This window comes from Gavia stellata, chromosome Z (genome assembly GCF_030936135.1).
Source record: "Gavia stellata isolate bGavSte3 chromosome Z, bGavSte3.hap2, whole genome shotgun sequence".
Classification (NCBI taxonomy): domain Eukaryota; kingdom Metazoa; phylum Chordata; class Aves; order Gaviiformes; family Gaviidae; genus Gavia; species Gavia stellata.
The window spans coordinates 17,474,511-17,501,590 of NC_082637.1; the positions used below are offsets into that span (position 1 = coordinate 17,474,511).

At 36.5% G+C, this 27,080-nt stretch overlaps 1 protein-coding gene across 1 annotated transcript in view; it reads right to left on the reverse strand.

Annotated features, from left to right (window-relative positions):
- Positions 1-2,459: 2,459 nt before the first annotated feature.
- Positions 2,460-27,080, reverse strand: part of FGF10 (fibroblast growth factor 10) — a 60,667-nt gene continuing 36,046 nt past the window's right edge. The window contains exons 2-3 of the mRNA XM_059834130.1: positions 6,565-6,668; positions 2,460-2,665 (exon numbers count right to left, since the gene is read on the reverse strand). Of these exons, the coding sequence (XP_059690113.1) occupies positions 2,468-2,665; positions 6,565-6,668 (302 nt within the window). The 3' untranslated portion in view covers positions 2,460-2,467. The remainder of the gene's footprint in view (positions 2,666-6,564; positions 6,669-27,080) is intronic.

Genomic DNA, 27,080 nt, shown 5'->3' on the forward strand with positions numbered 1-27,080 from the left:
TGACCAAGTCATCTAGGTAATTCTGTCAAAAGAGAATTTCATTTGTACCCTAAATGTTCTTTAAGTAGTCATCCAATACTGCATTAGCCCAAGCTCATATTGAATGTTCACTGCAGGTGATCCATTACGTCTTGTCAGTTTTAATTATCCATTACAAATTTTAAACAACAGAAACTCACTTTTATCATTGTAGTTAAGTTTTGCTCTGACCTGCAATTACATTTAAAATCTGAGATTCTAGAAAAATCTAATTTGTGAAGAAGCAAGCTTGAGATAAAGTACCATGAAATACAATGTCAGCTATCACCTAAAATGTTGTCTCTCAATGAATTCCTAGGTTTAAAACAGTTGACTTTATTTAAGGACAGGAGATACAGTCTGACCCTTTTTGTATTTTATGGGAAAGCTATTATTTTTTACCTTTTTTTAAAAACAGCTAAAATTTAAATAACAGATTAAGATTGAAGTGCCCTGTTAAACATTGACTTAAATAAGTTATAGAAGATTCCAACACCACCAGCCTTTATAGAGGTTAAACATTCTCAAAAAGACACATTAAGCAAGGCTCTCCTTTGTACCAAAATACAGTTTCCAAACAACAAAAATAAAACCAACTTTTTCACAACAAGAAATATTGAAGATAAAACTGCAGCATCAATATAATCTCATAGTTATCACTTAAAGTATTTAGAACAAAATAATATTATACTACTTTTGTTTCTTACTAAAGACACTGCAAAGGCTTATTTATTTATTTAGTGGAATACAATGTGAACACAGTGGTACAAATTGTTTGATGTACTGTTTTCTATTTATCTGCTCTAACAAAATGAATCTCAATATGGTTACATTGGTGAGCTATCCAGAGCTCTCTAAAATTACACAGTAAAGCAAAACATAAAACAAACCTTATGTACCTTTAATTGAACAGACTTCGTATTATGCTTAACTTTGTTATACTGCAGTTGCTCAAGTTAAGCCATGGGACTAGTAACACTTCATAAAAATGTGCTGGGTATTATGTATTTTGAGCCTTCAGTTACTATGATGGATATGAAAGGCATGCTAAAGCTGGATACCAGCACAGCTTTTTGGTTGGCTCTCATATATAATATACATGTGAGTAATAATCTCTGATAAATGCACGAGCATGATTTTGGATCCCCTGTCCCTCAGTCCTTACTTAGGTATTGCTCCCACTATATGCCCGTAATTCTACAAGCTGGTAACAAGGACAAATGTGCTGAATGGGTGTATTAACTGAATAAGGAGTGCAGGACTGTGTCGCCTTCTTGCTTACCTTTCAGAGGCCAAATTTTACACTTGGGAATTACATGCTGTTTAGTTTTAACATTTGCAATCTCAGTGACTTTAACAGGGCTGTCCACATCTAGGTTCCAGCCCAATGCTTGCTGCAGAATACTGCACTGATTGCAATGCATTAGATCTTAGTTCCAAATTGAAATCAAAGTCAGATGAATATACACACAGATGCATTGACACCCAAGTATAGATGTGGCCGCTTCTCTCAATTTCAAAATAGCAGAAAGACCCTTTGAACAAAGTATTTCTAGAAGTTTGTTCTTGAGTGCTGATAAGTAAAAAGTTTCTCCTACATAAAAACACCCAATACCATAAATCCAAGCACTGCTTGTTTGGTCTTTTTGCTTAAGTGCAAGACAGTTTAGGAAAAAAATGGATTATACACATTAAATTCTGCCGTTAAAGCCTTGTCTAACACCTATTCTCAGAGTACTTCTGAGGTTTTGACATTTTAACCTATCAACCTCTGTGTGAAGTACTGAAAAAAGGGAAAACAACAAAGAAGCAAATGAGGAAAACATTTTAAATCAAAAAGATATTTAACATCCTATTAAATAAATAACTTAGAGAGAAATAAAAAGAAATGAAGTTAGAACATATAAGCAAACCATACTATTCGTTTTGTTAGAACAGTTTTACACTACTTTGCTTATACTCTTTAATCCTATCCATTCTTCCACAAGGCTTCTCCAGAAATGTCAATACTTGTGCATATGACCCAAGTGCTTCCAGTAAATGCTTGCATGTCTAACTGTTCATTGGATCATTAGGCTTGAATGAGCAATTAAGGTCTTTGATATGAGTTAGTATTCCATAAATAACTTTCCCCATAAAGATCATTCAACAGATTGTCTCATGTCCCTTAAGTTCTGTTGCAGAGATTAAAAAAGATTGTTCACACTGGCAATAACTTCCATCCCATTTGATCCAGCTTGTATCTTGATTATAAGATATGACACCGAACTAAATAAAAGTATTTCACGTGCCAGCAATGAGTACAAAACCTTCAAAGGCTTCCCCTGCTCTCTTTTCAAACAAGCAGATGTGTGCACAATTTCTTTGCATTTACTCTTCAAGAGGATTACCAAATATTCTTGACATAAGACCCTCTGGTTCAATTGCATCAATAAAATAGTTTCTTCATCTATGACATTACTACCATTGGAAGAAAGTGAGCTGAAGTGTTTTTCCTTCTTGTTTTCTGTCCTCTCTTTGTAGCTCCCCTTCCATTCAGGGCCACGAACATTTGCCTTCCATTGTGCTTCCAATTTAAGGATGCATATGTGTTATATCCGTTTTCTTCTATTCTTTCCTTCAATTTGCAATCACTGTTAAACTCCTTCTGTTAAAAGAAGAAAACAAATACACAAATTCAGAATAAACATGATTTTTTAGAGTTTCAGCATACTGAAGGTAAATAGTTTCTAAAAACATTTTGGAAGATTTCAGTGTTCTGTACGTGACACCCTTTTAGGATCCTACAGTGTATTTAAAAAAAAGTTTCACTGTGTCCACAGCATTTAAAACAACATCAGTTAGACTGCAAAAAGTGAAACCAGCAAAAGACGTAATAAATTATTCAGTGCATAATTATGGCAGTGAAACGATATAATTCACTCACAGTTGAAATTAAACTTCTCTGTGTTGAAGTATATTAAATCAAATTCTCAGTCATAAACTCAAAGTATGAGGTAGCAATCTTGGAATTATTCTTCATATTTCAGTTCTAACAAATACAACCCTTAAATATCTTGAACCAGATTATTGATACCATATGTTAAACAAATATGCATGGCATAGGCCTACTTCTTATTTAAAGTAAGATCCTTTACACCACACTGGCCATGAAAAAGGGCTTTTTTGGATGGGTGCAAATCACCGTTACACTCCCGCTACAACAGATGTGAGGCCTGTTTACTTTGCTGACATGAAAAGGGGCTTAGCCTAAAAGAGAATCTTGTATGATCCTGTATCTTATTGACTAAATCAACTGGAAAGCAATTTTGTGTATGGTACCAGGGATTAAGGTTTTCTATTCCTAAAGGAGAACCAGTTATCAGTTTATTAGAAAGAATAAAAAATACAAGCATGTGGAAGCATGTAGGGGGAGACTATTTTTTCTATAATGTTAAATGCACTTTTACTCAGATCTGTTTCTCTACCATGAAGACAAGAATGCTCTGTTTTCACAAACAAGTAATTCCTACATATAAAAATCCTCAGTTTTATCAAGTTACTTATAGTCCATTTAGATGGCTTTTGAAAGTGGAACATTTACAACACACTTAAATTACAACAAAAAATTAGCATTTTGTTGTTTCTGCATTTCAGAAAATAAGGTGTTATTTCACAGCTCAGGCAGAAGCATGTCTGAATCTCAGAGGATGATATACTAACTACATGTGGTATTTTTGACATGTCTATGAACAAGACAAGAAATATGTCTGATTAATAAAACAATTTTCATAGTACAGATAAGAATTTCAGGAATGTTTTATCTTTTATTACGATGAAAATCCTTAGATATTCAGCTAGTAGAGATACAGAAAATATCCACATTAATCAAAACCAACATAAGAATATTAAAAATATATTTGACATTTGTATTAATGTAAATTATTAATGTAAATTAGAATTTTTAAACTACTTCATGTTCAGTACTTTGATACAGTAAGAATTTTTGGGTTTATAATTGATGTTTTACTTGGTTGCTGCTAAGACCACAGAACACATGCTTATGTTTCCCTAACAGAATTGTGCATATTCAAACTCAATTTGGCTCCCAAAATGCTGTTTGACTTAGGGTTTAGTAGTTAGTTGAGGAATGGCTGTTGGGGAAGACGCTATCAAGAGAAGACTCTCTACAAAATGACCCTTGATACTGCCTGTATTCACAGAGCTACATATAGATCATTTAATATTTACTTGCTGTAATATGCCACTTCTGGCGTCAAGGTATTAAGAAGGCAGGCAACCATCAACCACAGCTCTAAACTGCAGTAACTATCTGCCAGGAGCTTATTTTGTTAAAGAAACCAAACAGTGAGTCTTCTTTTGCTCCCTCATTCTAACCAAAGTCAGTCAAATGGAAACATATTTGGTAAACATAGAAACAGTCTTACTTGACTTGTTTTCCCAGATGCAGAATTGTACTCGAATCCAAACTTTTATCTCTATTCTTAGATAATACAGAGAGAACAGATGATGTTGTGATGTGGTTAAGAAGTCTTATTGGCAGGGGTCTGAGTGTTAGCCCAAGAATGCTTTGCTCATTTCAAACAAATTTCAGCATAACCCTGCACCAATGTCTATTGTACACATGCTTAAGAGTGTTTTTACAATTTTTATTGGTTCTGTTTTTCATATCCATCTGCAAGCTGCCACATTGTAGTAATATGAGTCTAACTGCAAGTCTTGGGAGGATGGGAAAAATAATAACAGAAGCATTCTTGAAATCTCTGAAGTATTATGGAATAGGTTTTGATAAGTCATTATGTTGTGATTTTATGATGTGAATATTGAAAAATTATCTCAGCTGGAATTAAAAAAAAGGCTTTCCACATTCGTATCCTCCTGTCAGCACTATTTCTAATACACTATGAATTACTGAATCTTATGGCAGCAGTTTCCACCTATAGTACATGAAAGCTGCTTTGACTTCTTTTGTGTGTATATGGGGTTGGGATGGACTCTCACTACACCTGCCACAGCTCACAACTTTGGTAGGAAAACTTTTCTCAGGCTTTGGGATGGACCATTAAAAATTACTAAATTAAACACTGTAAACTGAGATGTGTGAATTGAATATACTGATTTATGCTAACACCTTTACATATGTACAGAAGCATACCCATGATCAATGAGTGTAGCTTAACTGGTAATACTCTCAGCAACTCAGTATCCTGTTATACCTCTCAGTGGTGCAGGACTGAGCACTGCTTATCCTATATTTCTGACCAGTGTAACTGCAGAAATTACAATCCACTTTTACAGGAATTTAAGAAACGTTTCTCTGTTCTGGTCTTTCCTTAATGTGATTCTTTGACATTGCCCAGGAGTTTAGAAAGTCAGAAGTAACCTTTTGAACCAGGAGTGACTAGTCACAGTGCAGACGAGGGAGGACGGTTCATATAGTTTGTATGAACTAAACCCACTCGGTAGAAATGCTTCCTTAAAAAAGAGGGCCAAATGACTTCAAACCCCTTGAGTCTCAGTTGAGACTGGCATTACTTCATTATTTTCAGCAGAGGTAGGAGGCTTAGCTACATTGCCCAAGGATAAGCCCAGTCCCAGTGCCTATCTGTGACCTGCTCTCTTTAAAGCCTATGGATGTTCTGAATACTGAGCAATCTGAAGATTGGCTCATAACCTTTACAGATGACTTGAGGAAGTTTACATTTATGTGGCTCAAACTCACTGGAACTGGCAAAAAGTTGCAAAACTACAAACCAAACCAGATGTAATACCAGAATAATCTGGTGTTTGTATAATTATGTGGATGTGTAAGGGTACACTTGAGTTTAGTTGTCAGATTTATAGATGATATTGCTTCCTATTAAAAATATTTGGATAGTTACTGGGTTTCATTGTTTTGGGAGTTTTTTTGTTGTTTTTTTTTTCCCCCCTGAAAGCATCAGTAACCCCAGACTTACACAAACACAAATAGAGTATATATGGACAATTTTCAAATGATACCCAAATTCTGCTCAGTCAAAGCTTATCTATCTGCTAATATATAAATTCATATCTCTCTGTATGGCCCATAATCTTGTGTATTAATTACTACAGCCAATTTAAAGCTGGCTACTCTAGAAATGTTATCCTTAGAAGTTGTAGTTTGATAATTTGATGTGTCTGCTCCATCAGTTGAAGTTGCCAAGATTTCAGATAGAATTTATCCCCCCATTACTGATAAATGTGACTGTACTGCAGAAAAACAGGGAAAAACAGCCTTATAGACCACATTTTGTAGGACCCTCTCCAATGGCCACTACTTAATAACTGACTGAGGCAAGTAAGCATGATAAATCCCAGCAGCTGCATTGGTATGATATGAGCTTAACAAACAACAGGGAGCTTGCGGAGAGGGGGGCTGCTGGTTTACCAGAGGATGAAATTTTGATGAAGAGCTCATTTCAGCTCTAATTAGTAGTAATACACAGACAAGTGGTGCTTTCAGTAGGTAAGAGAGGGAACTATGCTGACTACTGCAATCCATTTTGAAGGTAAAAAAGTACTTACAGAGCCGTAGACTTTTCCTTTCTTGTTCATGGCTAAGTAATAGTTGCTCTTAATGGACTTAACTGCCACAACTCCAATTTCTACAGATGTTATCTCCAATATGCCTAAAAAATAAAAATGGTGCTATTTAATCACTTCATTAGAGGATTTTCTCACTATAGAAAAGACAATAAACCCGAAAAATACTAAACTAATATTCGGAACCAACTGACCAACAAACTTTAGCAAAATTTTTCCCTCAATCATTGCAATAATATACACAAACATTGTTTCAATTAACATGTTTCCTTTGCTAACCCTGCATTTTAAAACCCATAAATACTGAAACAACTCCATTCTTCTTAGCATAGATTTTACTAAAATTTATCAGAAAAGACATCTGAACCACAGCATTAAATTAAATCTATAGCCTATGTCAATAGAATGTTATATTTACCCCAATCTTCAAAACCAGTGGTAAGCTATTTATTCCTTGTAGGACAGTTAGATAAACTAAATCTCTTGGCTGCACTGAGCTGATAAATTCACATTTGGCAAGTGTGTTGACATTTTGGGATACAGTAAGACTAACTCTAATGGCCACATTATCTTTGTCTTTCAGATATTGGGAATACTTTGCTCTGTTTGTAATAAATACGACTAATTTTTTTTCTTTAAAACAAACTCTTTCTGCGATACTGGATGGGTCAAGGGCCCAATAATGGGAGACAGAGCTTTTAATCTCTATGTTTTCTGCTCAAGAGCATACTGATTTGGGAGTAGTAGAAGTTACTACAACTTAGATAGTGACTTTAGAGATCCCTTTTCAGCTATTACTAGAGCAACTGGATGGCTATGTTGTTTGGGTGTCGTGTCTTAATACAGGATAAATATGGCTGCAACCAAATAACTTCTAAATGGTTTGTCCAGGTAGCATGCCTGGCGCCAACATTTCTCCTGATATTAAAGTGGATATTAAAGGAGTCAGAACAATAGCCTATCTAACTCAGTGGTCACTAAGGGTCTACCAATGGGGAAATTACAGGAGGGGCAAAAGTGTTGGGAAATTGTAAAGAACATCCTAGATCAAGCCAACAAATAATGTGATTAATAGATCAGCTGGAAAAACATTGATAAGTTGCTACCTGCTTAAAAAAAAAGAATCTGCAATCATTTCCTCCTAAATATGTTCGATGCTTTTTGTCTCAGCAGGGTAGTACTGGAAAATCCCTATGTTTTTTCATTTACTTAAAAATTCCTTATGATAACCACTCATCAACTGAAGCCAACAGTGTAACTTGGCTTTTTCTGGAAATATAAAACCATCACTTTTTCTGGAAATGCTGGTTTTCTGTCCCTGAAAACTGAATGCAGTCTCTTCAGACTGTGGAACCATGTGGACTTCAGTGTGCAAAGGAGGTGAGAAGGAAGTTCTTTCACTGCAAATTTTTTTGAAAATGGCTGTTTCATATATGGTGTAAAAGCCACTCTGTATGGCCACTGAAGAGGTTTATGCAAGTCAGGAGTGAGGGTGTTACTTATTCTGTGACTAGAAGTAGAGGCTTTGATGTTAGCTGGGCAGTGAATCAAGCATGAAAAAGTAATAGCTGATTTTTATTGGGAAGTAAACTGATGACATAGTTTATGTGTATGAAGAAGAGAGAGAACATCAAACTAGACAATTTAACATGAAAGACCTCCTTTTATTGTCAAGAAAGGAGGGGTGGCCTTTCCTGGATGCATTTTAAAATGCATATATATATAATTCTACACTTATATAAACTACACAAATTTTGATATGAAGATATATAAATTACAGTGCAATTACCAGACGTTTTATGTTCACTTAGCAAGAAATATTAGGTTAGCCACAGCTATAAGGTCTATAGCCCTTGCATATGAGAAAGACTTCAGTGAGAGCTGCAAGATAAACAACAGTAGGTCTAGGATCTAGTGAAGCCCTTCAGAAAATGGACCATATTAAACCAGAAATAATAATAATAACAAAATAGTTTCTTGTCCAAACCTATAAAAAGCTGAAAGTGGAGGATTATTTTGTTTAAATTTCGATATCAGAATGCAAATATAAATGTTGATAGACACAAATGATCATGTATTATTAAAAAAACCCAACTGATAAAGCCTTCTGCTGTAAGATTTTTATGGTAAGATTCTTAATTGCAGCATGAAAAATCAGCAGTGCTAAGGATGTAGTTGCACATATAAACTAAGAAAATGTCACCTATGTTGTGAAAGATCTGAATATCCACTGAGCTTCTTACAGCCGTAAGTCACTAATTGCCTCTCAGGCTTGAAATCCAGACTTGAACAAACAGAGTGAATGCACAGTTACATACGGCACTGCAAGTCTGCTACCTATGAGGGGGTAAAACCAACAGTTCCCAAAATCAGCTCACTCCATCATCAGTAATATCCAACTCAGCAGCAGCAAAGGCCTGTCTGATATCTGGAGCTGCCTAACTAACAGGAAAGATATGGCCAGCTACTTAAATGAAAACTCTAAACCCAACTTCTATTAGTTACTTACATGTAATGTTACCTTGAGAATTAGCACAAGGTGCTTAAGTGGAAATAAGAGGAGCTATAACTTAGGGGAATTTTGTAATCTGTGAAGACCCAGAAAATGTGAGGGAAGAGTCAGTTAAGACCCATGAGCTACTTTTAAGGCTAACTTGTCTACTGTTGCAAAGGAGCCATCCTTTTCCATATGTAAGATGAAGAGAACTATACTCTCTAATCTCAAGAAAAGTTGTGAGGGCTCCTTAATTAGGTCTTGATAGTCAGCTCATATATACCAGTGTCATGCCATTGATACAACCAGATCAGTGAGTCCATACCAGTCAAGGCCTATTATGCTTGTATTACTCTTAAAATGTTGTTCATTTTCACAGCAAAGAAAAGCCAAAGTTGCTTTCTTGATTTTCTGCAAAAGCATTAATAGAGAACAGTGGTCTTTAACATTTATCTCCCATGGGACATCTGCTAAAGTATCTGTGCTCAAAATGAAACAGAGTTAAGTGGAGTGCCTTAATTTATGTGGATGACAAGCTATTGGAGGGTAAGAATGTGGTGCGAACACTGCTACAGTGCCCACTTCTTTTTCCATAACTGACATTTTTTTTGTATTTTCCATGCCAAAAAGTGATGAGAAGAATTTAGTTAATTCTTTCTACAGAAATTAATTGCTGTAACCTGAACTGTGGCAGCAGCAAAACTAGGCTGGGTCTATTTCTAACAACAGCAGTAACAAAAAAAAAAAAAAAAAAAAAGATATTGGCATAACATGCCATTATTAATTTTTATGTTGAAATGGATTAAACTGAGTTTTATTTTGTCATGTTATCCTTGTAACAATAACACCATATTAGACCATTTCAATTGATATTACACTTGCAGCTGAAGGAGAACAGTGCTTAAATAAGAAACTTACACTGAATTAACCCATAAGTGTTTTGCACTTGAATGATGGAGATACACTGCTCTTCAGTAAAATACCTAAGTTAAAGTAACAGAAGTTTTCATATAGTTTATGAAAAAATAGTATTTTTTTCTGGTAAAGTTTGTTTTCAGTCTCACACTCCATTATATCCCCGCTGGGGTAGTTGAAAGGAGGTCATGAGGAGAAATGTTACTACATTTACATTATATCCACAGTAACTAGCTTGATTATACCTAGTTACACTAGCTAACTGAAGCCAAATGTAGCCGAATGCTTTGGAACTATTATCAGTTGGATCTCATCACCAATGATCCTGGATTTGTTCTTACTGAGTGTGTTTTGTGTATTTGGAAGTTGAAAGATGTGTAATTTTCAGTGACAATTTTGCATATTCTAAACTCTGCGGTATTTTGTGGGGAGAAGGGGATATTTTAATGGCTGTTTTTCTTCCAAATGGATTTAATGCTCTAGATCTATTACCCCTTGATTAACAGGGACCTAATTTGGTACTTATCTACCTTGCTACTCTCTGTACACCCCAGAGACTTCACTGGAGTTACATGCCAGTTGCAAGCACAGAACTAGCTTTTGTCTAGACTACAAATTATTCAGTATTATTTACAGATTTTCTCAGGAGGAGATTCTCTCATGAGTTTGATAAAAACTACTGAAGACAATAGGAATCTTTTCATAGGTGTCAGGGATGTACACACAAATTTCAAAGGTCAGCATGAGAGCACCAACTCATCTGACATGGATCTACAAGTAGAAGTGCTAAGGACTTTTTAGAACTTTGAAATAGACTGGATTTAAATCAAATGCCTTTGATGTAAGGCTGAAAATACGTATTTGATTATTCTTTAGTCATTATTAAATTCAGCAAGGAAGTATAAAAAAAAGAAATTGAGACATACAGTATGAAGCTTAAAAATAGTGTTTTCACCATCTAATGAAACTGACTTCTTCGAGGGCACAGAAAATTTTGTATTTTCCTCAAGGTTTGTGTAGTAGATTCATAAGCCGTGATTGGACTTCTACACTACTGAAATAAAAAATATAATTTCCATGGGCTGTCAAGATTAACTCTGTAAAATTTCATATTCTTCAAGTGCTGTATGCTTGGAGGTAAGAGCCTATGTGTAGTCACAGACAGTATGGCTGAAAGGATGCTAGACCACTGTGGGTACTCCACTGGCCCTAGGAAAGCTATTCTTGACAGATGATTGTTCTCAGACACCTTAAAAAAAAGCGATTCTATGACCTTCTGGATAACATATTCCACTACCTAGATTAGAAAGTCTTTCTAGTATCCAATTTAAATGGCCTTGTTGTAACTAACATGAAAAAAAGATTAATTTTTTTCTTTGCAGAAACCTTTTACATATTCAGGAATTATTTTCACACCTACCTATCTACCTACAAACTTCTGCTATCTAAGCCAGCCCAGTTTTTCAACGCTTCCCTTAAAGCCTTCCGGTTTTCTAGAACTTTGAACACTCCTGTTGCTTGTGTCCACAACATGGCTATAATACCCTTAATGAACTCTTACCAGTGTTGATACATGAAGGAATATTTCATATTTCCTGCAAAAGATATATGCATACTCATACATTTATGCATACTTCCTTTTTTTTTTACAGTAATATGATAATACTGATTCATGTTTGATTTGTGATCCACCACACTCAGATACATGAAAGAAATTTAAACAATCATTCCTCATTCTATAGTTGTGAATATGATTACTCTCAATTAAATGTACTTCGCACATGCCCCAGTTAAGTGGCCTCTTGTTTATTTTATAATTTCTATAATTTGTCAATGTTGTTTGGAGCTCTTATTCAGCCCTCCAAAATACTTGTAACTATTAGTTTCATATTGCCTGCAACTTTTATAACCGTATTTTCAATTCCTTCATTTAAGTTATTAATTAATTTTTGATTAGGAGATACCTTGAAGAGACTCTTGTGGAACTTGATGCCTCTGTTCAGATTGGCAGTGAAAAACTGTTAATTCCTGACTACAGCTTTCCATGCTGTAAGACTTTCACCTAGATTTTGCTTGCTGACCTTGGGTAAGAGAATATCATTAGAGACATTAGTTTCAAAAATCTTTCCCAAATTTATTGTATATACTGCTTCTCTCCTGTACATGAAGATTTTTATCTCATCACAGTCGAAAATTAGGTTGGTTTGGTATTACTTCCCTTTGACTAATTCTTTGATTAATCCTTTTTGGTTGATAATTCCTTACGTGTTTACAAACATATATTTAAAAATTACTTCTCCCATATTTTTTCTCAGGATATACTGACTTGTCTCTAGGTCTTTGTTTTTTCCCTTTTTAAAGATAGGTATTATATTTACTACTTCCTCCATTATCTGGGGAGTAATTTTTCTCAAGTTTTCAGAATGAATCTCTAGAGGCTTGGCCAACCTACTCAGTAGAGTGAGTAAATCTTATCAAGCGGAAAACAGATAAGTCATCCAACTAATTTTCATTTTGTTTTTTTTCGACTCCAACCAATGTTAGCTTCTCACTGGATCTCATGTTTCTTTTCTGTGAAGACTGAAACAAAAAAGGCTTTTCAACATACTTCCTTGTATGTTTCTTGCACCTGATTTTATATCATTGCTTGAGGTTAGGCATTTCCATGACTTAAAACTTTTCACTCCAAGAAAATGTGTGAAGTAAATAATTTCTGTGATGTAATGTGACTTGTAATTAGGCTTGATAGTAAGCCCTACAAAAAATTAATATTCTTGGGGTGCGGGAATTCTCATTAGTAGTTACTCATTTCTGGTTCCATGCTTTTTAGGAACTTGGCAAGGAAAAAAGAATAATTTAAAAAAAAAAAAAATGCTGTGGCCTCCATTATGGTTTTAAATAGATAGCACACTATTATTTTACAGCCATAATTCTGTAAACTTCAACAATTACAACTAATCCCCTTTGACCACATCCACTGTAAAAGCATAGTTTTCAATACCCAAACAATTTCCAACTCATTATAATTAGAAACATTTTAAATATCAACTTGAGATGTGCCCTGTAGCTATGCATGTGCTCTCTTTACAGGTCCCAAAAGCTAGAAACATATTCCAAATAGAACCCAAAGATATTTAACTTAAATAAACTGTATTTTGATAGTCTATAAAAGCGATCATTGTACAAATGACAAGGGAACAGAGAGCTGACTGTCTGTCTTGCTCTGCACAGAAGGACTGTAAAAAATACAAGTGAAAAATTGCACTTACATAATTCTGTACACTAATTCCAAATATCCTATGTTTTTATAAAAAAGCTGGTAATATGAAGCAAAAAATTTATAAAATATCCTAGAACTTGAGTGACATTATATCAAGCAGTTTGTTAGGAAAGACAACTTGACAGAGTATCAGATGTATTATCAAGGCAGTACTGCAATGGATCCAAACATGCCCTGCAATGAGAACCACTTGCAACCATTTTCCTGTAGCTGCATTATTTGTGTAATAGGTTCTTAAAATGCACTTTAAACACCTGCAACCCTAGTTGCAGTCCTCTTAATGTAAAGGAACAGGAACACCTTGCATCTGTCTCCCCCTTTCAGAGATTATCCCATATACACGCTAATCCATAGGCAGTCCCTCTCTCCCTTGCCTTTTCTCCTGTCTGCAGAAATATTGCAGATGAAGAGTGAGATCAGCTGGATGGAATGTGATGATGACTGAGAGCTTCCAAAACTTTCCAGTTTCCCAAGTGGTGACAAGAAGCTGCTGGGTCTGTGAAGGCAGCCGCTATTCTTGGTGGGTAACTGGAGAGGGCAGAACTTGGTAACATTCCTCTAAACTGACTTTTCAGAACTGGTTTGTGCACTCTCCAGGGAGCTTCTCTGAAAGGGTACCTTTGACTGGCATTGGCTTCGGTCAAACAAAGTTGGTGATAAGGCATAATGTTAAAGATTTGATAATTCAAAAATTTGCTCTTAGTAGATGGCTTGAAAAAGGGTGGTTTCAAGAAATGAGTAAACTGGTTGGATGTGGTCATGAAAGACTGAAGTGCTAAGGAGTATGAGGCCACTGACTGTTTCCACTCTGTTTCACCATTTACACCTGTGTGAAGTAAAACATCCCCAAATGAGAAGTTATACTGGTATTCCTATCTTTTATTTGTTTTGCATAAGAATTATTGACAACAGAAAGAGGAAGATAGTGGAGTAGAAGATAGACAACAAACCTAGGAAACGGAAGATGGGCTAAGCAAGACTTGCCTTTGGAAACTTTTTCAACGAAGCAAAGTAGTTCCTCTGAAATGTAATCTTACAGACTTGGTGGTTGTCTTTGGAAGGCAGCTTAAGGTACAAATCTCACAACCCACAATGCCGCAGTTATGGGCAAAAGTCTCAAATAATAACCAACCTGAACCATAAACTGAGCTTTGACTTAAAACTAAAATTTTATTTGAAGTTAAAATCTGTTTGGTGCTTTTTATTATTCTTTAATATTTTTTGAGACCTCCACCCTTCCTGCTCTAAATCAGAAGTGAAAGTACTGAAAGACCACATAGCAAGCTGCCAATATGTTGTATTTAGATCAACTATAGCCAAAATATGAATGTCCCATGAGCTTTCCAATCCAATTCCCGTATCTGATGCATTTGGATAAGCCTGAGATATGTATCCAAACTTCTGGAAGGCTATGGGAACAGGACCTCTGAGCCTTCCTGCATTAGCACAATATCAGCATAAGATATGAAATCTCCATGATGCATAAAGACCATGTAAAAGGCTAATTATTAGAGCCCCTTCTCAGACCCACAAGGGGATTAAAGGACAATAAACTGCTTCTCCTTTCCTTATCTACTGTGTTTATGGCTTTAATTTCAGAGCAGAGCAAGGACTACTCAACCAATGGTTCTCTGTAGGCTAAGTAAATGGAAAGTTGGCAGCAGTAGGGTACATGGGAAGAGAGAACCTCACTAGTGATGCAATAGTGAGAACTGCAAAGGAGGAGTTTAAGTTTAGCTACAAGAATGTCAGGAATCAATTTAGCTAGTATATATCCTGACATATAACAGAAAGAATTAATTCAGGAGCACAGTTAGCTTACATGTCAGTGAAGGGATGCAACTCCAAAGAACAGTTCTAAACACCACCACCCCTTCTGTTACATGTCCAGAGGTAGATGGGTTAAACTTAAGCAAACAAAATGCAGGAAGTGACTTTGAGGACACATCTACGCTGTCAGTTAAGATGAGTTCAGGTTTGCCCTCAAGGACACCTTGTCCATCACTTTCATCACTAACATGCAAGCATATCATCAGTTTTAGACAAAGTGCTGGAACTATCTTGCAGGAGGGAATATAAACACATTTGCTTCCTTCACATGGATTTAATTCATGCTGTGGAGATGGGATGGCTACAGGTAGAGCCAGCTGTACCAAGCTCTGTTAATCAGAGCTCAGATTTCTTGAGCTGCATGTTTTGAGCCAGGACAGGAAGACACAGCCAGATACATGAATGTTGATGGAAAATATAAGGGTCTGAACATCTCAGTGTGCTTGACCCCAACATTGCAACATTTGATAACTTGTAGATTAGACACAGTGTCAGAATTCATTATCTGAGCTGTTTCTGGGATGGAGGAGTTATAACTGACGACTAATACTGACCAAGGAATAGTAGCAATTCATATGCCAAGAGAAAGAAAAGAAAACAAAACACCTCCACCCTCACCTAGTATATATGGTTAGATGCAGGGTTGTAGTTATCTGATTTGTTAGATCTCTTGACAAAGATAGCTTAAGGAGTTTCAGCCCTCCCTTCCCCCAGATACTTTTCCTGCCTTTGTTCACCAATCCTTCAAATATAACTGTTTGTGGAGCAGCACTATAAACATAATCATTGGAATTATCTGGCTTGGAAATAACTCTCAACAGAAAACAAATCAACCTTAAACCCTAAGGACTAAACAATCCAAGTTTTTTCAGTCATTCCTAGAAATATATGTTTTCTAGACCTCCTATTGCTCTCTTTCTGGTCTCATTCCAATTGGCTAATTTTTTGAAGTGAGGTGCCCAAGATTGGGCCGATGTTCTAACTAAGGCCTGATGGGTACTGAATTGAGCAGAAAGATTACTTCATGTGTTTATAAGGAAACTTGGATCCCAATCCAAATCCTAATCGAAACTTGGCAGTCCACATATGTTTCCATTTAGTAGACAGGACCAGGCACTCAGGATTTCTGCCAAATCTTAAATTTCTAGGTCTCCACAATACACAGGAAAATGGAAAGCTTATAAGAGACTAGTACAGCTCAGTAAATTTTCTCAGGGGTGTGCAGAGCTGCCTATTTCAACCTGCATGGAATCCCAAGTTATCTTTCACATTCATGATCATTATGTTCACCTCCTGCATTTTACCACTTGTATAAGTTTCAATGTGAATAATTGGAAATTGGAAGAAACTGGGTGGAGTTAAGGCTGTTCCATTTATTGCCCATCCTAAGACACAAGGAAGGGATAATACACAGGCATGTACAAACAGATGAAAAAAGGTATCCCTATGAGACATTCTATGGAAGTTGTGAGACTTAGGAAACTCAGTGTGCTGCAGATGGCCTCCGCTACTTGTCTGTCAACAATTGTTATCAAAATGACAGGTTTGTTGTCTCCTACTGAGCCTGTCTGACACATACTGTAACTGTTGTTCTAGCTAAGGCTGCTCAGCTGCACATCAAAATGAGCAACAGTTTCTTTCAACAGTTACGTTTAATTTTGGCCCTCATTTGTTCTTATGATGTATCTCAACTTGACTGCCTGTTGTGCAAAACAGGACTGGAAAAATATGGTCTCTCATTTGCTAGTCTCAAATACTTATCTTCTTGTGGAAGGTAGGAGACAGAAGGAAACTCACTGCATAACTGTACCACAAAGCTTGGCAACGTGCGTTGCACTGCCTGTGGCAGGTAGGATCCTCCCCTAAATCGGTACGGGCTTAATGACCTAGTAATGGGGTAAAATAGAAAAATCACAAAGTTCTACAGGCTCCTCTTTAAGGGACCATAGCTAGGTACAGTTCCTAGCAGTATCCTGCTACTGCTATGTTTCTCTGAAAAAAAAGGACATTTTAGTGTTTTCCCTGCAAATCAGAAAGTTGCCAAACACTCTAATCCACCACATCAATTAGTTGTTGGTTCTAATAGTTTATGTCTGTCTTTGCCTCACACAGGAAAAAGGAATCCGTAGTATTTTAATATATGGGATCCACATGTTTATAATGCAAGACTACCCCTGGACAGCTACAATGATCACCCTTTTTTACATAATTACCTTGGTGGCAGTTACTCATCAACACAGTTTTCTTCTACAATGCCACAAATATTCCTAATATTGCTTGGTCACAATAATCACTTTTTCTAAGGAAACTTTTTAATGACTGTGGGAACAGAATGAACATTTGAGAAGTGTAGGTTAGGGCAGCTGTATGGTGTGGGTGATCAGTATTAAGAAAATGACTGCAAACAGTATTTCAGTATATATTAAAATTCCTAACTGTTGTTTGTCACTTGTAGCTTATTTTTCTCCACAAATTCTTTTCTTAACTGACCTGGATGTGATCAAATAAAAGGCAGGTCTCTGACCCTAATACTCATATTTACACAGTTTGGGTAAATGTTGTACATGATTTAAGATGACCAGTCATAGACTGTGAATAGCTCATAATGCCTGTGGGTACTCTGCAAACAAACTACTGTCTAAACTTTTTTGGACACAATATTTATTGAAAGACACAATTATTATAACAATTGTTATTGAACAGTCTTGGAGTAAATAAAGATAAATTAATTGCAAGTTGTTACTATATGAGAAGATGTTAAGGCCAACAATTTAGCAGCTCAAAAGAACTCAATGACCTCTAATCACCAGTTTATTTCTTTACCTGTTCATTTTTTGTTTTCTCCAACATAAATAATTCTGTATACTTAATTCATCCTAAATTACAACCAATCAAAAAGACACCATTCAATAACTGTATTATTCTTGTTATAATGCTATGTGATCACCTTCTCATTTTTTAATGCTAGATTTGTACTTTGTCTTACATATTCTGTACACTTCTTTCATCATCAAAGGTATGCTGAAACACTAAAGCAAGTAACAAGGTCTGTACTCTTGCACACAGATGTAAACTATTGCCCGCTACAGTGCAGGCACCTGATATATGTCTTTCACAGTGTTTTCATCTTTAATACTTGACTGTCTCCTAACCTGGCTGGACCTGGTATCTTCAGTCTTCTAGTACAAACAGCTTTTTTTAAACTCTGATGAGCAGTGATAAGTGCTGTCTTCTTAAACATTCATTCAACACCTCATCAAAAAGCAGGATGACAAAATCGTCAATCTTGCACAGAAACATAAAAGGCTGATCTGCAGGCCACAATCACTTCACACCCTTCTGCTTTCATTATGTTCAAGTTTCCTTCTATATTGTTTCCCATCTTCCTTGCGGACATCCTCAGATAGCAGGTAACAAGCAGGTTTTGCACATAGGATTATGTGATCTAACTGCACGTGCTTGCGCCTCATGTCTTGTCCTTTTAGACAAACTCCAATTCCCTAGCCTGCATTGCTGAAATCTTTTTTGTTTTTTCCTTTCCTTGAACTATATAAGCCTCTTGCACTAATACTCACAAAACTATGCTTGGAACAGTTAACAGACAATATGATTCAGAAGGTTTGATACATTCTTTCCAGCTTTTCTACTCAACCTTCTGTATTTAAACTGGGGTTTCTGCTCACTGGAGTCTAACAGCACAAAATCACAATCAGCCAACCAACCCAAATCAACCGCTCAGCTGACAGCGAGTGCAATTTCTGCTGTGATCCCAGCAGAATCCTTGTCAGGGGATGTGTAGAGGGCAGGCAAAGAACCTCCCATCTTCGCCATGTACTTTTATGTCAAGCTCAGAGATACCTTTGCTTACACTACTGTCTAACATTGCAAAGAGCACCTGGCCCCTAGGCCATTTGGTGAAAACTGGCTGACAATCATATTTGCACCTTCTAGGGTGGTCTGGTGCATCCCTGAAAGTGTTCAGTTCAATCTTCCTCAGACTATTACCTCTAGAGACTTTACCCATAGCCCTCAGACTTGTCTGTGGTTTTTCTGTTCTGAGTGTCTGACATATTGTGAAGACTGTGGCAGCCCACCAGTTTGATGTTTGTATGGCCTGATGCCAACGCCATGTAGACATCCTCTTGCAGGGTCTGGCATGAGTGTATAAAACTAAAGGAACCAAGCCTGGCTTGGTCTTGTCCATATTCCCTCTTAGGACTGGTCCCTGTAGTGAATTCTCCTTAGACAGCTATGGAGATGAGCAGCTGAAGAACAGAGTTGCCATATTTCTGTCTGGGATTTTGCATGTGGAAACAGACACTTCTGAGCAATGTCAGAGCACTGGTGCATGTGCTGCTTGTACAGCCTGGGCATAGACAATAAATATAAAACTGTCTATGTACAATGTCTTATTGCTTGTGCATGAACCAACTCCACAACTGTATTTCAGGAGGCATCAACTTTTCTAGACACATGTTGTGTAGCTGACGTATAGATAACAATAAATAAATAATGGGTTAAAAATAGGGAATGAAAGTAATCGGTTTTCTCAGGAAAGTAGTCAGCAAAGTCCTGGCATTCTTGGTGCTCAACCTATTCATTAATGATCCACAGTAATGCCATGATAAATCCTGCTGATTATACGAAATTATTCAGGGTAGTAAATCTGAAGGAACTGGGAGTAACAGCAGAAGAATCTCAGGATCCAAGCTGACATGGCAATAAAATACAAGATAAAATTCTATGTAGGTGTATGTTGTAAAATTGGTGCACATAGGGAATGTAATGTTAGGTTTATAAACATGGAATGCATTACAGAATGGCTTATGACCCAGCTATAACTTCTTAGTCTTATAATAAATAGCAAAACAAAAATTAAGAATGTACAGGACAGGAGTAGGGAATGTTTAGGAAATGGAAAATATAGCAACAAAGTTTAAATCCATCTATGCTTGCATTTTGAACATGCATGCTACCCTAGTCTCTCATCTCATACAAGATGGAGCGGAGATGGAAAAGCTACAGGAAAAGGCAACGTGTATGAACAGAAATAAGTATTAACTATTGTTTGAGGAATAACTAAAACCTAGGGCTTCACAAGGCTTCAGGAGGGGGAATCTATAAATTTGTAAGCAACCTTGAGAAAGTGAAGAATCTCCACTGAATCTCAAATGAAATTATTGGCCAGATATTTAAAACAAAAGAAGGTAATTTTTCACACTTGTTAGATTACAGGTGTCATTGGTGGGATGTCAGCTTACATGAACTGAAAAGCAATCAGAACAATTAATTCCAAAAATATGTTCCTAGGACAAGTAAATAGGTATCATCGTTAGTCTCTGAATTGCATACTGATGGACACTAGGGAAGTATAATAGGCAGTTGTCACTATATGCTTGTTCTTCTCTTCAGGCTTCTGCTACTGCTACTGCTACTATCAGAGACAGGAAACCAGACTGACCTTTAGTCTGAAGCAGTGGAGTTGCCCTTTATTTCATACAGAGAAATGGAGGAAAGCAGAGAAAGAGCCAATAAAGATTTGTCAAGAGCAAATTCTATTAAATCTAATTTCATTTTATGACAATGTAACAGGTCATCTCATGAAAAGAGCTACGGAGTTAGGCTTTTGACACTATCATATTACATTATCATAAATACACTAGTTTTATATAAAACTGTATTTTAAGTAGGATGAGAAACAGGCTAGAAAACCGTATTTAGAGAACCATTCTCAACAATTCACTGCCAAAACAGAATGAAGTACTGAGAAAACGCCAATACAGGAAGAAGAAGAATGAGATATCCATTTTGCAGAGAAGCATCTGGGTGGCTAGCAGTCCACAACCTGGGCTTAAGTGAACAACATGAAAAGCAAATATATTCGTAACATCTCTGAACATGAATAAAGTACGTGCAATGCAAAAGAAAATCCTGCCACATCATCCAGCACTTGGAAGGCTTCATCTGGGCTCTATGCTCATTTCAAGATATATTTAGGGAGGGCAACCAGCATGGCCCTATGTCTAGAAAACATGATTTGCAATGGAAAACTAAATAAATTCATCCTGTTTATCTTAAGAAAAGGAGATTTGGGGAAAAGAAAGCATATCAGTAACTTTCAAATACTTAAAAAATAGCTGGGAAGAGGAGGGCAATATTCCATGCAAGAGGCAACAGAAATAATGGGTTCAACAGCACAGAAGAGTAAGAGAGGATATTAAGAATAATTAGATTTTAATAAGGGTGGTAAAAACTCTCTGTATTCATTAAAGATGCTTTGGAATGTGTGCAGTCTTTAAGAGCAGTTGATAAAAGTTTTCAGCAGGGTTGATAATAGGTATCATCCATATGTACATTGTGGGACAAGGGGATGCACCACATGATCTCTTGAAATTTCTTCCAAGCCTATTAAGCTGTGTTTCCACACACAAGAAGTCAATGAAATGCTTCTGAAAATGTTGGACTTACTATGCTACAGAGCAGTATTCTGTACAGTATTTGCATAGGAAGTCAAACACTTCCGGAAATACACAGACTTACAGTGTGCATGGTGTGCAGCTGATGTCCTGAAATACTCAGGATTTTTTGGTTACACAGAAACCAGCCAGAACTACTGTATGATCATTCTGATCAATGCATTGGAATCCCAGAAGAAATGCAAAGAATCATTAAAAGGCCCAGGCAGCAGAATAGGTCAGTTCAGATACATGGTAGCTCTAGGTGACAGTAGGAGTGCAATCATTTAGATTTTGCTCACAAAAAGTTCAAGACCATAAATTGTTTCACAATGCATTGTCTTTACAGATTATGTATGAACTTTGACGATCTTGCCCCTGAATTGTGAATACATCCCTTATCCTCATGGTCTTCATTTGCAGGTTTGTACTTATTGATCCTAAGTGATAACTGATCAAATGCAACACTAACCATAGTTCCTTTTTGTTTTATTAGAAACCATTCAAACACTGTAGTCAGTGGTGTTTAGAAATGAGACGCCTATTTATTTCTGTAATGAATAGCGTAATTATGACAAAAGTACTAGGCCTGTTGTACTGAAATTTGAAGGGACCTCTACTTAAAAAAAAATAAACAATGAGCTTGCGTACGGGTAAATACAGAACTTGGGATTCAGTATCTGAAAGCTGGATTCCCAACTGTAGTTCCTGCAAGGCTTACAAATTTGTGGGACTCCTCTCACAAACCAGGCTCATACACAGCAAGCATTCTACAAAGCAAAGCATGAAGATAACAGAACCACTTCTGAAAATCTGATTCTTAATGTCCATGTTCCTCTGTCCACCTCTAGTGAATTACTTTCTTTCTAGTCATCATTTTCCTGGTGCCTCTTTTTCCCCTGAAGCCCATGCTGTAATCTCCTTCTCTATCCTTGTGGTAGATACTAACAAAACAACTTGACAAAAAAGGAGTAAGTTGAAACATACGACTAAGAATCACAGTGGCTGGCTTTAAACTGTCAGTTTATTTATTTACTTTATTTATTTTGCTGTTTTGAAACCTGTGTGTGCCAAGACCACGCTCTGGGAGCTCCTTGCTGTGTATAAACTAACACAATAATCAACAGTCACAAGACACTGCTAAATCTATTGTCATGCATCTGCACAATCATAATTCATTTCCATGAAACTACAAAGCAATTGGTCTGCCTGACCCCACTCAAGTCCCACCAGTTGCATTGTCAGCTGCCTATGAAAAAATGAAAGCTCTGAGGGAAAGCAGAAGATAATAAACCAGTCTCTGGTAGGAAAGATGGAAAAAATTTTTGTATCAAGATAGAAATTATATTGCAAATATTTCCTTTGTTATGACAATAGAGTAACATCAATATATTACTGACACTATTTGCAAGTCATTTTTAATTTCCATGTCCCATGTTTCACATACATACTGAGCAACAGCTAGTACTCTGTAAAATCTTTAATAAGACAGAGATGATGAAATTCCAGTTGGCAAACTACCTTCTGAATTCTCTAGTATCAAAGTGGAACAGTTCTGGTGCAAGTAGTTCTAGCATGTCCTGAAGGATCTCAAAGCTGTCAGTGCCACGGCTGAAAATGTCAGCTGACGAGACCCAGTGCCCACTGACCTCAGCAATCACACAGACCTTTCTAATTGATCTTAACTCTTTGAATATCAATCTCTGATTTCCAGTGTAACAATTCCAGTGCTGTGGGGCACACAAAAGGGAGATCTGTGGCCACATTCCCAAATCGAGGCAGACTACCCACAGTCAGGAAGACTAGAAGTTTCCAAAGGCTGACCTAAATTTATGCCAGATCTATCCTTCCTCCTTAAATCCCGTTTCAACAGGAGATGTCAGATGAATTGATAAGTGACCAGACTGGCACAGTTCTCAGCTGGTTCACCATTGTTTGCTCAAAAACATCTTAAGTCCAGTGCTCGGAAATAGAAAGATTTTAATGAGCAGTATGCTCTAATTTATGAAGCCTTGTCTGTTCTTCTCAATTAATGTATAACACATAGAGCCAGTGATCAGTACTATCTCAAAAAATACTATAATCATCAGCTGATACTTCAGCAATTCCTTATTTCTGTGCTGCTTCTGACAAAATATACACAGCTCTGAAAACTAACAACAAATGTTCTTGCAGATCTGTGGCCTGTGGTTGATTAAATGTACCATTTTTCTCAGCATAGAACTAATAATCTGTGACACCTATGATTGCTTGCCTATTATCTCATGAGAACTATAGCTTTGTTTACATGAAAACTCCAAGCTGTTCATTAACAAACCTAATGAAAATTCCCAGCAGATGCAAAAGTTATTAGCAGAAGACAACTAGCATGAGTACTTAAACCTGACTTCTTCAAGAAATCTGGCTTACCTATTAGTTACAAGTGGGCTAAAGCAAATCACTGATGGATTTGTCGTAGGACTACTCTATACTGTCCTCTCAGTCTGCCCTTGTAAAATATTTTTTATCATGTACATTAAAAATAGGCTATTACCTGTTTACTGTTAACAGACATGCCCCTGAATGCCATTTTCCCTTTATGTACATATTAGTATACACATTACAATACCTGGAAAAAGTGTGACCCTCATTCCAGGATCATTAGGTATCAGAACCAGTAAGATCAGTTTGAGAAGCCAGTAAACACTGTTGATTCAGGAGACTGATAGCTTTGCAGCAGTGACCTGGCATAATAATAGAAAAGCTTGAAATAGAACTCTGCTATCTGAGTTCTATCTCAGCATTTTATCCAGTGAGGCTACAATATTTAATAAGAGCAAATTTTCCTAATTATCATAAACTATTTGAATGTCAATCTCTGATTCCCAGCTTAACAATTCCAGTGTTGTGGGATATAAAAAAGATTTCTAGATGACTTTTCAATTCACACAATAATTTAGATTGGAAAAGGCCTTTGGAGGTCATCTGATCCAAACCCCAGGGGAGAAATTCAAAGTTTTGTTCAGTTGTTCTATTTCTTCTTTTTGGTATCTATGTTATCTCTGATGTGGCTGTCCTGGAAAAAAGTTAAGTGACTTCCATGACTGAGGATCCTTAGAATCCATCTCTATCAACGATCTCTTCCAAAACTGGATCTGACATACGCAAACTGCAAGCTCAGTGGAAGTCACTGGGATAAAACTGGCATCAGATTCAGAATCTGGTCCTGATTCCACTGTAAATGAATCAGAAGCATTAAGCTCGGAGAAGATCACTGACTTTTGACAAGAAGGTGGCTAATGGGGCACTGTAAAACATGTGCAAGAAGACAGTGAAGACCTGATTCTGATTTCTCTTCCAACATGTGGATTATGTTACATCCACCCAAGCACTAAGCTTTCATCTCAAACAGTTGTGAAGGTGAAGGCTTCTGGGGGTCTCATTCTCTAATTATGCCTGACTTAGAATTCACTTAACTTAGACTAACACAGATAGGAAGTCAAGTTCTGTTAGCTGTTCCACCTTTCACCTTACGACACATCTGGGAAATATTCAGATCAAGATCATAACCTTGCATTTTGGCATTAGCTACCTAAAAAAACATTAAGATATCACCAACAATTTGCCTTTGACTGGGAAAATTAGAAGCATATTTGAGATGTAAACACTGTTGTGGCACTAATATTGCTGGTAATGATTAAAGGCTGCTACTTTAACTATAATGGAATAAACCAAAACTGACAGTCTTAGTCCATGCCCATTTTCAGTTTAAACAAGATAAGGAAATCCCAGTGGTATATCATATTCTGAATGAGGGGGAAGGCTGGGAATATTTAGAGGTGAGTATTTTCAATGAGGTCTACAAATGGAAAACAGTGTGTGTAAAGTACTGTAACAAATTTGTGGTTACAAAGCAGAAGAGGGGATAGGACCCAGTCTTTTCCTGCTGTAACAGGCCTCTGTACCACTTGAACTTAGGAAGAATTGTCTTTAATTGTAAACAGGCTAGACTTAAGCATACCCTAGAGTCAATGTGGTAGAGGGCAGCATTCATTAGCCTATTTATTTCATATTAATTAGCCAATTTATTAGATTATCATCACCATCATTATTGTTTTACTTCAAGACAAAATATCAGAAATCAGAAGCTGGTAATACAGGATTTTGAGGGGAAGAGCAGCTGGGGCTATCTACATGCAGGAACAGGGAGATCCAAACTCCCTTTCCCCTACTGTTTCCAACTCAAACTTCAGAACACAAATCTAAAGTTGGGCCTATGTTAGGAAGGATTTGCTGTTATAATCGTGCTGGCAACATTGCTCAATTCTAGGATTATTTCCGTGTTGAGGTTTCTGCTCATTTAAAAAAAAACAACAATGACTGCCTAATGTAAAATACTCAGAGGCCCAGCAGAAATCAAATTGTAGAAACTGAAGCCAGGAAAATTAATTAAGAATGAAAGCACATTTTAATGAAAAATTTTGATCAGGCTTTGGTACCAGCTATCAAAGAAAAAATGAAGATTTTCTATGTATTGATGTGTCTAAACCAAGACTAATGCTTGTCTTGGATATATGATTAGCCAAATATTAGTTAGGCTTAAAGTGGAGGTTACTATTCTCTTTGCAGTGTTAGCTGTAGGAAGTGCAATAGTTTGTGATATATAAGCAGTCAGACTAGATGCTATGGCTCTTTCCATACTATTAAGAACCCTTAAGATTTGCTGTATATTAGCAATTTATTATCTTTTTTTTCTTTTTCTTCAAAGTTGTATTTTTAGGTTAGAATTGTAAAAAATAAGATTTCCCTCCAGAAACAAGTGATTCCTACTGTATCAAATTTTCACATCAGTAAGCAGCGGAACAGTAATTGTGTCAAATCATGAAGCTGTATATGCTGCTAAAGATGGTGAAATGAGATACAGCACACTTTAACAAAAGCATCTGTCTTGCATGTTTATTTTCTTAAGCCTTTGATGTGTTTCAAATACCAGTAAAGCACTTTCCTCATCTTCCCCATTGCAGTGTAAGTTCAAAGAAAACATATTATAAAATGGCCTGTACACTCCTGCTGTCCCCAAGCATCTATGGTTTATTTCCACCACCCTAATTTATTTTTTCTGTGGTAGATAAATGGTCACCAACTAGCAAAAAATGCTAGCTTGGTTATTATAGCATTTGTTATAAATGCTAAAACTGTTTGTGGCAGTTCAAAGCTGCTAGGAAGCTTTTGTTACAATTCAGCCTTTTTATTAGATTTATCTAGCCCGTATATGCTTTAATTTAGTATCAAAATTTAATATGTTTGCTCCTTTGAGATAAATACAAAGTGTCCCTAATTCTGCCATCTTTACTCCTTAAGATTCTCCTCCATTCTCCCTCTGTTGCTTTGCCTGAAACCACAGATTATATCAGTACTGTAAACAAAGCAGCACATCTACAATTACTTCTAGGTATGCAAGGCTAAAATAGTGAATACCGACTTAAACTAAAGTCACTTTGTCATTCATTTCCTTCAAACAAGCATTGGTTTCAAATACAGTTTT